This window comes from Perognathus longimembris, chromosome 7, assembly GCF_023159225.1.
Source record: "Perognathus longimembris pacificus isolate PPM17 chromosome 7, ASM2315922v1, whole genome shotgun sequence".
Lineage (NCBI taxonomy): Eukaryota > Metazoa > Chordata > Mammalia > Rodentia > Heteromyidae > Perognathus > Perognathus longimembris.
Window position 1 is genome coordinate 71,060,504 of NC_063167.1, and position 13,012 is coordinate 71,073,515.

The window sequence follows — 13,012 nt, forward strand, 5'->3', positions numbered from 1 at the left end:
CTCCAGAGGCAAGGATTGTGGCTTTGTTTTCTCTTTATCCTCGGCAGGTACCATGGGCCCTTTCACAATATTTATTATATGCAGCAATAATTATTTTCTATGGAAACACTTTTTTGTTTGTTTGTTTTCATCAGTCATTGGGCTTGAACTCTGGGCCTAGGCGCTACCCCTGAGCTCTTCAGCTCAAGGTTATGACTCTACCACTTGAGCCACAGCACCACTTCTGGTTTTCTGGTGGTTCACTGGAAATAAGAGTCTCATGGACTTTCCTGCCCCGACTGGCTTTGAACCACATTCCTCAGATGTCAGCCTCCTGAGTAGTTAGGATTATAGGCGTGAGACACTGGTGCCCATCCACATAGTTATTTTATATAATTTGTATAATTCTGTTTAAAAGAACAGTACAACTAAAAAAAGGAAACAATTTTATGTGGCCTGTAAAGTTTTATTGCTGCTAACAGTATTTCAGATTAAACTTTTGTAAAATATTGAAAATAGCTCCCGGTTCTTTATTATTGCTCTTGTAAGCCTCTTGGCTCTAGGGAACTTGGTTGGCTGTTTCTTGTAGCTCCAGCATTTTCTGCTTTTATGTCTCAGCACTCTGAAGTGGGAGGCAGGCACAGGATAGGGGAACATGGCCATATGAGGTGGACACAAACAAAAATGGAAGGCTTTGTTTTCCAGAATTTTGCAGTTGAGTGACAAACAGACACATGAGTGATATCAATAGGCTTCCCAACATTTGAATCTCTCTCTTTTCTTTTTGAATGTTCACAATACAATATCACTTTATTTCCCACAGAAAGCTGTGTGGAGTAGCTAGTATTATATATCCACTTGTTGGCTAGCTTTCCTTTACCGTGACGAGGAGGAAAGACTGATCTGGCCTCGTGGTAGAAGGTTTTTGTCTGTAGTGACTCAGTCATGTCATGTTGGCCTGTGGTATTAGGTATCACAGCAGGAGCAAGCTACCGGTGGGAACTTCTCACTGCATGGCAGCCAGACAGCAAAACTTGGGAAGGGGCAGGGCCAGTAGCTTTACTTCCTTCCTCTAGGCCACGCCTCTTGGAGGTTCCTGCAGATTAGGGACCAAACTTGTACAATATGGGCTTTGGGTGGACACTGAAAATCCAGACCATAAGGACCCATTTTAAAGAGGTTGTTACTATAAGCCAGAATGTGCTATTAAAGTAAGAGATTCTCTAGTGTTTGCTAGGTAATAGGTACCCCGCCCCCGCCCCCCTCCCCCACCAACCTGAGGCCAACCAAGTTTTCAATCTACATACAGGTCCTAATCAAATTTGACACCTTGCCTTTATAAAAGTATGTGGTTATAACCTAGGCTTCAACTTAACCTTTCATCAACAGGAACAAATGTTTAATGAATGACACATTCCAGGTTGGTAAATTCTCAAATGAAATTTGTAGAACTAAGTAAAATAAAGTGGTATTAGGTAAGTTTTTTGAACTTAGTAAATTTAGGTGCATAGTTCTATATATTTACCCAAAGGAAAGGCAGGAATGCTTGTGTGTGCAAATGGAGGAAGACCAGAGCCCAGTGTGGTAATCATTAGGAAGGCAGGCTTAGGAGTATGTGTGTGTGTGTGTGTGTGTGTGTGTGTGTGTGTGTGTGTGTGTGTGTGCTAGTACTGGGGCTTGAACTCAGGTCCTTTAGCTTTTTCACTCAAAGCTGATGTTCTACCACTTAAGCCATGGGTACATTTCCAGCTTTTTTTTTTTGGCCAGTCCTGGGCCTTGGACTCAGGGACTGAGCACTGTCCCTGGCTTCTTCCCGCTCAAGGCTAGCACTCTGCCACCTGAGCCACAGCGCCCCTTCTGGCCGTTTTCCGTATACGTGGTGCTGGGGAATCGAACCTAGGGCTTCATGTATGGGAGGCAAGCACTCTTGCCACTAGGCCATATCCCCAGCCCCATATTTCCAGCTTTTTGCTGGTTAGTTGGAAATAGCAGTCTCTTAGACTTTCCTGCTCTGGCTGGTGTCAGACTTTGATGGTCAGATCTCAGCCTCCTGAATAGCTAGGATTACAGGTGTGAGCCACATGCCCAGTTTAAGTAAGCTACCATTATGCTTTCACTATGTGGCTCTAGGCTTCAGTGCGTCTGTCCTCGTTAGAATTGAGAACTGAAGTCCTCAGGACTTTAGTTAGTGTGTTTACTGAGAAGAAAACAATGTGGCCCTGGTGGCTCACACCAGTAATCCTAGCTACTCAGGAGACTGAGATCTGAGAATCACGGCTCAAAGCCACCCCGGGCAGGAAAGTCTGTGAGACTCTTATCCAATTAACCACCAGAAAACTGGAAGTGGTGCTGTAGTTCAAGTGGTAGAGTGTAGCCCAGAAGAGCTCAGGGACAGTGCCTAGGCCCAGAGTTCAAACCCATGACCAACAGAAAACAAGACAAAACAAGACAGCTTCTTTTCTGATAGTCCCAGGACAGAAAAGATTGAAATGTCCCTCTAACCCAAAGCAGGCCCTAGTACTTGGGGGACTTCCCTCAATCACAAGCTGCCCCTCTCCTTTGGAGCTGGGTCCACACTGGTTTCCTTTTTCATCTTTCTGTGCTCTGTGGTTGTTTGTAGCAGGCCCGTGTTTTGGGAAGGCCATTAGCCAGTTCTGTTCTCTTATAGCATCAGCTGCTGAGCTACCATGCCCTGCCAGTCCTCAGACCTCCTGGGACCTGGTTTGAACTAGCAACTATTTGGATAAGGCTTTCTGTTGTATCCAAATGGCTCACACATGAAACATTTCTTCTTAGCCTGTTCCACCAGTGGAATTAAACAAAAAAGCAAAGTTGTTCATATTTTTTCTGTTATTGAACTCCTTGATATTCTTTTGACCTACTCAACATATGTGCTTAATAGTAGCTTTTTTTGTTGTTTGTTTTAGTCAGTCATGGGGCTTGAACTTGGGGCCTAAGTGCTGTCCCTGAGCTCTTTAGCTCAAGGCTAGTGCTCTATCATTTTGAGCCACAGCTCCATTTCTGGTTTTCTGGTGATTAATTGGAGATAAGATTCTCATAGATCTTCCTGCCTGGGCTGGCTTTGGGGCTTGAACTACTGGCCTGTGCATTGTCCTTGAGCTCTTCAGCTCAAGGCTAGTGCTCTACCACTTGAGCCACAGCACCATTTCTGGTTTTCTGGTGGTTAATTGGAAATAAGAGTCTCATGGACTTTCCTGTCTAGCTGGCTTTGAACCATGCTCCTTGGAGCTCAGCCTCCTGAGTAGCTAGGATGACAGGCATGAGCCACAAGTGCCCAGCCAGAAGCTGGTTTTCTTTATTCTTTTCTTCTTGCCCAAATGTATATGTTGCTTTTTCTTTCTATTTTTGTGCTGGTACTGGAGCTGAACTCGAGGCCTGGGTGCTGTCCCTTAGCTCTTTTACTCCAGTCTGTTGTTCTACCAGTAGAGCCAAACCTCCACCTCTACTTTTTGGTAGTAAATTGGAGGCAAAAGTCTCACAGACTTTTCTGACCAGGCAGGCTAGTTTTGAGCCATGATCCTCAGATCTCAGCCTCCTCAGTAACCACCCACCAGTGCTCAACAATTCTGAGGTTTTTAGTCCAGCTTCCCTCCCTCCTACCTACTTTGACAGACTAGACAGACAAAGAGTTTAGGAAACGAATATTTAATTATTCTCTTGAATGGTCAGAACTCTAAAATTCAAACTTTCTACAACCAATCGTAATGCAGACGCCTGGCCCACAGTGTCAGGCAGGCTACAGTCAACCCACGAAAAGTGTGGAGAGGGGCTGGAAATAAACTAATTCCCATCACAGCTTCATGCCTCAGGGCCCTGTTCCACAAGGTTATTGCCTATTTCTTCCAGAAGTCTCTGTGAGGGCTGGGGCATAGCTCAGGGCTCGAGGGCTCGCCCAGCATACATAGGTTTGATCTCTAGAAGTCTCTGCTGTTTCAAGGAGCACAGTTGCTACCTGAATTTCAATTCTGGATAGGCAGGGTCGTGAGGGTAACATTCAGAGTAACAGAGTTAGAGACCCAATCTGGGTGAATTGTTTTTTCTATTAGAGCTTCGTTTCTGGATAAGAATGAAGGGAGAGGAACTTAGAGGCACAAGTTGAAGATAACCCCAGCATAACATTTCCACACGACTTGTCAACTCTGTTCATTGAAAGGCAGTGTGGAGTTTACCTGCCACAGACAGTGGCCCCTCTGTGCCCAGGCCATAGGCAGAGAGACAGAAGCTTCCATTGCTTCCATTTCTAGGAAGAAAACAGATTTGTTTGTTCCCAAACAGATCAATGCCAAATCAGAGTTTCTTGCACTTGGCACAGAGGACAGTTGGGGCTGGAGGATTGATTCTTTGCTATGGGGAGAAGCCTTTGGCCCAGGGTGGTGAGCAGCCTCCCTGAGCTCCACCCACCAGGGCCAGCAGCGCCACCTGGGGGCCAGGAGCCCCGCTGTCCCGCTTCTTCCAGAATGGTCTTCCGGAAAGTCCAGTGAGCCACTAAAAAGCTGGAAGTGAAGCTGTGGCCCAAGTGGTAGAGATCCAACCTTGGGGGAAAGCTAAGAGTCAGCATCCAGGCCTTGAGTTCAAGCCCCAGTACACACACACACACACACACACACACACACACACACACACACACACACACACACACACACACACTGTCATCTGAGAGGGAAAATGGCATTTGTTCAAAAAAGAGAAGCTGCTCCTATCATTTAGAAAATCAGTGTCACCTGACTCCTTTGTTGAGCCTAGAATCAGGATCATTTCTCACGTGGCTAGCGCTGGTCTGTCCTGAGAAGCATCAATGAAAAGCGATCCTCTGAGTCTTCAGGAAGTAAGTCAGGGCCACCTCCGGGTGGGGCGGTGGCAGCGGCTGGCAGCTGTGGTCATTCCATTGCAGAATGGAAGACAGGACTGTATGGCCACAGATCCCAGGAGGATCTTCCACCATGTCCAGTCCGCTCAGCCCCTGGAGTTAGGGGATAAAGGCAGGAGCCTCAGAGGGGGGGTTTGTCTCTCACAGGCAGCCATCTCGATGGGCGTTTTACTTAGCACTCAACATTTCTCCCCAGCTCAGATGGGTTACCCTCCCAACTTCCATGTGATGTATTTGAAGATAGTTCTGTCTTGCTCACACTGAAGTCTTCTGTGGGTTGCTTTTGTTGGATTCTTATGTCTTCTTCCTCTCTCCAGACTTCTAGACATGAGTTCACTTTCCCCCAGACACATAAAACTAGGTCGTATTATGGCAAAATAGGTCTGTAGATCTCTGGGATCCTAGAAAATACAGCAAGAAGACAGTCATTGTTGTACTGAGAAGCGAGTGTCTCTGCCACCATGAGCATGATGGCCGTAAAAATGAATTTTCACACAGTCCTTGGGCATGAGGAAGGGGGCTCGTCAAAGATTTAATCCAGTGACAGTCTTGGGAGAGACAAAGAGTGCGCCAGCTCCTGGGGTGGGTGGAGGGCAGCTCTGCCTTGTTCTCAGCTAGGAAGGGTGTGACCAGAAATGTTACCCTGGGTCTCACATCATGGCCTGTCCTTTTACTTAATCCAAGCTACTTAGGAGGCTGAATTCTGAGGATCGTGGTTCAAAGCCAGCCTGGGAAGGAAAGTCCATGAGACTCTTTTTTTGTTGTTGTTTTGTTTTGTTTTGGTTTTTTTGGCCAGTCCTGGGGCTTGGACTCAGGGCCTGAGCACTGTCCTTGGCTTCTCTTTGCTCAAGGCTAGCACTCTGCCCCTTGAGCCACAGCGCCACGTCTGGCCGTTTTCTATATGTGTGGTGCTGGGGAATTGGACCCAGGGCTTCATGTATGTGAGGCAAGCACTCTTGCCACTAGGCCATATTCCCAGCCCTATGTCCGTGAGACTCTTAACCACCAGAAAACCAAAGTGGCACTGTGGCTCAAAGCGGTAGAGCGCTAGCCTTGCACAGAAAAGCTTAGGGTAGCACCTAGGCCCTGAGTTGAAGCTCCGGTACTGCTGTACACACACACCACAAAACTAAAAACAATGAAAACTCTTCTTCACAGTGTTCTTGAGCACTTAGTTCATACCTCTTAGGAGGTTGAGATCTGAAGTGTGGAGCCAGCCCAGGAAGAAAAGTCCCAGAGACTCCATCTCCAAAGTAACTGATAAAAAGCCAGGCTGGAGGTATGACTCAAGTAGTAGAGCACCAGCCAAGTGAACTAGAGGCCCTAAGGTCAAGCCTTGGTACCAGCAAAGCAAAAGCAAACTACCATGGTAAAGGGATACAGCAAAAGAAGGAAGAGGTCCTTGAAGTCTTGGTGGGGGAATCTCCCTGGGGCACCCATGGAGGGAGGGAGCTCCTGAAGGTCTGCCTGGGTGGGACCACAGTGCTGGCAGACAAAGAGCAGGGAGGGAAGGAAGCAGGCCCACAGACCTCAGCCTGGGCTAGCCTGGAACCTTAGCGATCTGGATGAGGCATGTAGGATGGAATGCGCATGTACGTGTAGCATGGGCCATAGGAAGGGAGGTGCACACCCCCAGAAAGTCCTGTCCTCAAGGTGGGAAAGGAAGCCCAGGGTAAGAATTACCCTAGAGTGGGGCAGATCTCTGGTTGAGAGGAGGAAGCAGGTAGCTCACAGGAGGGCCTGCCAGAGGAGCACAGCCTACACAGCGGAGAACTCACACCATGGTGCCCGGGGAGCTGTTCCAGATGCCAGAGATAGGAAATGCTATGAGGAAAGAGTGTTTGAATACTTTCATTCTGGCTCCTTGTGTCCTGTCATTTCAAACAGAGAGAGAAAGGAGCAAATACCAGGAGCGTTTGTTCATTCATTTGGGGGTGCCGGGGTTTGAACTCAGGGACAGGTACTTGCTGGGTGAGTATCCTACAAGTGGACCCACCCTCCCCCAGTGCCTTTTGCTTTTCTTATTTATTACATGGGGTCTTGATGCTGGCCTCCAGCCAGTCTTGGACAGCAGCCCTTATTTCTGCTCCCACACAGTTGGGATTACAGACATGAACCACCCCACTCAGATGGGGTCTCCTTAAGTTTTCTTTTGCCCCAACTACCCTTAAACTAGTGATCCCCCGGATGTTTGCTTCCCTTGTAGTCAGGCCTGTGCTGGCATGGCTGGCCTTGCGCAAGGGTTTGAAGTGGTCTGGGTGTGAGGCTGTGCAGGCGAGGTTAGGGTGGATCTGAGAGCATGGGGACACTTGTGGGAGTTGGTAAGGCCTTGGCATGGTGGGAAGGGAGACAAGGTCAGGACTGTGAGCCTGCGGCATGCTGGCAATGACACAGAATAATGTGCAGTGTACAGAAGTCCAGGGGATGGGCTTCCCACAAATATCATGCAGGAGCTGTCCTAACGGCCATCAGCCTAAGAACTGAGAGGGAAGAATGAGCAAGCGCAGCACGGGGCTAGCGGCCTGCCGGCTCTCCATTCTCCTGGCCATCAGGCTCAAGGGCCCAGGCCCCCTGTGAAGGTGACTATGCAGAAGCCTTTATGCTTTGTCAATCACAGTGGAATCCAGGGAATGAATCAAAGCTAGACACCCCTTACCCCAAAGTAAGAGAACTTTGTCTTCATTAATGATGTAGTAGAGGAAGAGAGAGGTTTGAGTTTACACAGATAGCAGCACTCTGCTGATGAGCTCTCTCCAGTGTCCATTATCAACCCGAACGATGCCTACTGGCTGAAGGTCACTGGGCGCAAGTTAGGACTTCAATCTACCAGACCACTCGGGATTCATCTCACCTGTCATACAAATCACTTTGTGTGTTTTGGGGTGGCCCAGGCCGATTATTTGAGCATCAGAGACAGGAGTGCCCAGCCCAGGGGGCAGAGAGCAGCGGCACCCAGGGAGGCCTTGGAGTTCAGCAGCTGCAGTTGACTCCGCCGTTTGATCTCTGAGTCTGGAAAGGAGAGAAAGAAGCTCAGGAGTCTCCTGGGAGAAGCCCAGTGCCCATGTCACATGACCAGCTGGTGACGACAAAGACCTGAGTAAGCACAGCTGGTGCTTCCTAACACAGGTGGTTTTGTTTTTGTGTGCCCATACTAGGGCTTGACCTCGGTCCTCGCACTCCCCCTTCGCTTCTTTATTCCAGGCTGGAGCTCTACCACTTGAGCCACAGCTCCACCTCCTCAGCCCTAGAGGAAGCAGAGGGAGTGGGTGCAGGGCCTCTCATCTGGTTATCAGCCAGGCCACCGGGAGCTCGAAGGCTTTCAGGTTTTCCTGGCCCACAATCAGCAAGATCGTGGATAAGTCTCCCTAGGGCTTTTTAAGAGGAAGTCAGAGGCTAGACCTGGTCTGTTCATAGTCACAGGCTTCTCCAGGGCACAGCAGAACCGGTTTTGGGGAACATAGGCTGCGGTTAACCGCTGGAATGGTCAGAGGTCAGAATGTCATCGGCTGCAGCCAGTAAGTATAGTTAGGGCACGCCTGCAGCCCTGAACACTGCTCCCCAGAAAACTAGCCCATGAGCAGGTCTTTGCCACAAAGCCTAATGACTGCCTTCACCCACACTTGGTGTGTCAGGCTCCCTGTCACATCACACAGTCTCAACCAAAATCGTGATCAAGATCTCTGGGAGACTAAGATGACTAGATCTGTGCCCTGGCACACAATATAGCTGAAATACGCTAGGCTTTCATTTAGATATTATTTTCTCCTCCAGTGAGCCCATACACAAAGCGTGCAGTGGTGTACAGATAGAGCCAGAGCCAGGTCCTGTACGCCCTCCCCCACCAGGAAGCGCACCTGTCACCTTGATGTCCCCAGTGGCCTTAGCGATGTCGTTCTCAATGACACAGGAGTAGGTGTTGTTGACGGTGGCGTTGTAGAGCACCGACACAACCCTCAGGGTCACATTCTCTGCGTTCAGCTCAAAGCTGGTGTTGGAGACTTCTGAGAAGTTGGCTCCCCGGTCCAGCTGGGAGGCCCAGGCCACTGTGGGCCTAGGGAACCACCTGGGGGCCTCACAGCGCAGGCTTTCGGAGCTGTCGTTGTAGTCCACATTCATCTCAGGCATGCTGAAGGCTGTGGGCCAGGGCAGAGAGGTACGACAACATAGCCTCCAAGTGCTATATCTTACAAACAAAAGGCGTTTGCTCTCCCTCATACCAGTACTGGGGCTTTGCTTCAGGGCCTGGGAAACTGCCCTTTAGCTTTTTCATGCAAAGTTGGTAGGTGCTCTACCACTTGAACCATACTTCCACTTGTGGCTTTTTGTTGGCTAATTGGAGTTAAGAGTCTCACAGACTTTCCTGTCCAAGCTGGCTTCAAACCTTAGTCCTCAGATCTCAGCTTCCTGAGTAGCTTGGACATAGGCATGAGCCACTGCTGCCGGCACTAAGGGTCATTTCTAATACTGAAGGGCCTCAGCCACACACAAGGATCTTTGTGTAGGGCAGGCTGCGTTGTAGACACAATGACTTTCTCTATGTGTTGCCACATAGCACTGGCCAGTATCACCAATCCCAAGGATCTAAATCCTAAGAACATTGTTGAAGAAAAGCAGGTGATTTCCTTCAGGACAAGGAGCTCCAGAGATTACAAATGTACTTGGTCTTTAGGACAATTTACTTGAATTGGTTTGTAAGGAAGATCTGTTTTATTTTTTCGGATTTATTACTCACACACTTATTTGATACTTTGCTTTATAATTCAGTACTGTATTATTTCATTGCTTTAATTGTCTCAGTCTTGCTACCGGAAGCTTCCTCCACTGTTTCCTGGCATCCACCTGACATGATCACATTAATCTCCATCTTTTTTTTTTTTTTCCAGCAGTACTAGGGCTTAAACTCAGAGCCTGTGCTCTTGCTCAAGGCAATCTCTCTCTCTCTCTCTCTCTCTCTCTCTCTCTCTCCCTCCTCTCTCTCTCTCCCTCCCCTCTCTCTCTCTCTGTCTCCTTTCTCTTTTTTTTTTTTCTCTCTCTCTTTGTCTCCTTTCTCTGTTTTTGGAGGCAGGGTCTCAATACATAGCCCAGGCTAGCCTTGAACTCATGGTCTTCCTGCCTCCACCTCCCAAGTGTTCATAGGTGTGTGCCACCATGTGTCTCTTATTAGGAGTGGTGGGTCTGACATGAAAGGCCGTCTTTGCCTCCTTTGAACTCACGGATCACAAGGGAAGGGACAGCATCTCAGGGAGATAGCAAGAGCGAGACTTGAAGTCCTGGTATTATAGTGGGGAGGCATGGAGGTAGCCCAAGGCACGCTGGCTCCTGGCAGGACGGAGGCACTGGGCGGAGCTGGGCTCTCGGGCCTCACACCCGTGGGTCCCTGTTCCTGCTCTGGAATGGGCTCACCTCCAGTCTTGTACTCCAGGTGTGCGTTCCCCTTGCCTTTGGAGGTGATGATGAGACATTTGTAGGTCCCGGCATCTGTCAGCTGCACGCTTTTGAGCCGTAGAGAGGCATTGCCCACGATGACCTGATCAGAGAAGAGCGCTGTGCGGCCTCGGAACGCCTCGTGCTGGTGTGTGAGGTCATCCCTGCCGTCTCTGAACTCATGGACAGAGCCCGCCATGCCTTCCTTCTGCCACTGGATGACAATGTCACTGAGCTTGATGTCAGGTTCGAAAGTGCAGCTCAGGATCCCGTCCTCCCCCATGTTGCCCGCTGAGGTGAACGTGGTCACGGTGATGGAATGTCGCCCTGGGGGGAACAGAGCAAGGGTCACAGGGTTAACAGGGTTAACCAGGGAAACACTTGCTGCTTGTGCAGCATGCCATTCATCCATGAAGGCCGACTCGATTTCCGTGATCAATTAGAAATAGGGAATGTAAAAAAAGAATCTTTCCAACATTTTGGCACTAGTGCCTCCTACCTATAATCTTAGTTATCCAGGAGGCTGAGATCTGAGGATTATAGTTCAAAGCCAGCCCGGGCAGAAAAGTCTGTAAGGCTCTTATCTCCAGTTAACCACCAAAAAGCTGAAGTTATACTGTGGCTCAAGTGGTAGAGCACCAGACTTAAGTGAAAATCCCATTGAAGATTATTCTGGCCCTCAGGTTAAGCCCTAGCCCCAGAACACAAACAAAAGCAGTGTTGGAGACAACCAATTCACCATGCAAGGAAGAAATGATGGGCAGAGTTGCCACTTCTAAAATTTAGGGGGAAATGCGAGCCAATGAAAAAGAAGGCAACAAAAAAACACAAAGAAGCCAGGTGGCGGTGGCTCATGCCTGTCATCCTAGCTACTCAGGGGGCTGAGATGTGAGGTTTGTGGTCCAAAGTCAACCCGGGAAGAAAAGTCGACAAGACTCTTATCTAATTAGCCAGCAACCACCCCAAACTAGAGGTGTGACTCAAATGGTAGAGTGCCAGCCAGCTTAGGCCCTGAGTATACTCCCCACCAAAAAGTTCCTCAGTGTAACCATGGACCAAATGTTAAAACAAGGGTAAAAATTGTGCTTTTTAAAGTGTCATTGAAGTTGATTTGAAGAATTACTTACCATCATAGATGGAGAAAAATAAAACAACAATGACACAATTTAGCTAGTACTTGTGTAGCTGAGTTAATTCGAATGTGTAGGCTTTGAGCTACAGGTAAGAATGCATAGAAATCTCTCCTAGAGAAGTTGCTGAAGTTTGGGCATGCTGCAGGTTTTAGGCATCTAAGGCTGTATTAATATTAATGATGTGGTTGATAAATATTCGTAATGTTGATGAAATCCCCCTTCCCATCAAATAGAGGAGAAATAAAAGCCAGGGGAGCATTTAGCTATTGCTTTGCACCCATAAGAATCAATAGAATCGTGTGTGTGTGTGTGTGTGTGTGTGTGTGTGCGCGTGCGCGCGCACCAGTATTTGGGCTTGAACTCAGAGACTGGACGCTATCCCTAAGCTTTTTTTCCACTCTATGCTGTCATTTTACCACTTGAGCCACACTTCCACTTGTGGGGTGTGTGCGTGCGTGTGTGTGTGTGTGTGTGTGTGTGTTATTAGTTAGAGATAAGAGTCTCTCAGATTTGTCTCTCTGGGGCTGGCTTTGAACTGTGACCCTCAGATCTCGGCCTCCTGAGTAGCTAGGATAATAGGTGTGCACCCTGGGCATCAGGGGTGATTAGAGTTTTAATGGTGAATAGGAGGGATTATGGGAATGGAGAACTCTGTACCTGAAATACCAAAGCCGATGATGAGTGCAATTGCCCCAGCCAGGATGATGATGATGTTGATGATGCTGTGGAAAGAGACAGAGACAGGAAGTGACCTCGTCATCCCTCAGATGCTGGTCCAAGGTGGTCATAGACAAGTTGTACCAGACACATCAGCCTTTCTTCCACAGGAGCAGCTTTGAGGAAGTAGGGAGGAGCCCTATTGCTCCCACCCTGGGAGTGGCAGGGATCCTTTATCTCTCCTTCCCAGTTTCCAGCCCTCAGAGGGTCGGTGCATGGAGACAGGCCATGGCTAGCGCCCCTGCAATGTGTGTGTTGTCCTTTTTACACTAGTACTGGGGCTTGAACTCAGGTTTTGGGTGCTTTTCCTGAGCTTTTTTCTTTTTGCTCAAGGATAGAACTCTACCACTTGAGTCGTGGCGTCACTTCCAGCTTTTCAGTGATTTACTGGAGGTAAGTCTCTCGGACTTTCCTGCTTGGGCTGCCTCCAAACTATAATCCTTGGTGCTCAGCCTCCTGAGTAGCTGGGGTTACGGGCGTGAGCCACAAGTATTCAGCTCCTAACAGTTTTTAATGAACAGACCAACCAATGGGAAGTGAAATAAATAGTAGAGCTTAGCATCTACCCAGCATAAGTTTGGATTGCACGGTAGATACATTGTTCTGAACAGTCCTTCCAGCCTCTATCATTTCCCTAGACAAAGACGAGTAAACAAACCCACCCCCTTCCTTTATCTAGTTGAGGAAATGGCATGGGAACCCAGCATCTCCCTCCTGGAAATCACACTGTAAGCATGGGGCAGGGCAGAGATGAGAAGCCATCCTCCAAATCTCCCAGGTCCTTCCAGCAGTGCTTCCCAGTGGCAGGGTCCCCCCCCTCCCCTCCCCTCTCTGCCCCAGCTGTGGCTGGGGGGGGGGGCGGGGGGAGGAA

At 48.7% G+C, this 13,012-nt stretch overlaps 1 protein-coding gene across 1 annotated transcript; it reads right to left on the reverse strand.

Moving 5' to 3' along the window:
• Positions 1 to 7,763: 7,763 nt before the first annotated feature.
• On the reverse strand, positions 7,764 to 12,145 carry Vtcn1 (V-set domain containing T cell activation inhibitor 1; the record flags this gene model as incomplete). The annotated part of the gene is made up of 4 exons (XM_048352148.1): positions 7,764 to 7,876; positions 8,722 to 9,000; positions 10,271 to 10,618; positions 12,082 to 12,145. Coding segments are annotated over 4 exons (804 nt in total), but the record flags the coding sequence as incomplete, so codon positions are not given.
• Positions 12,146 to 13,012: the final 867 nt, after the last annotated feature.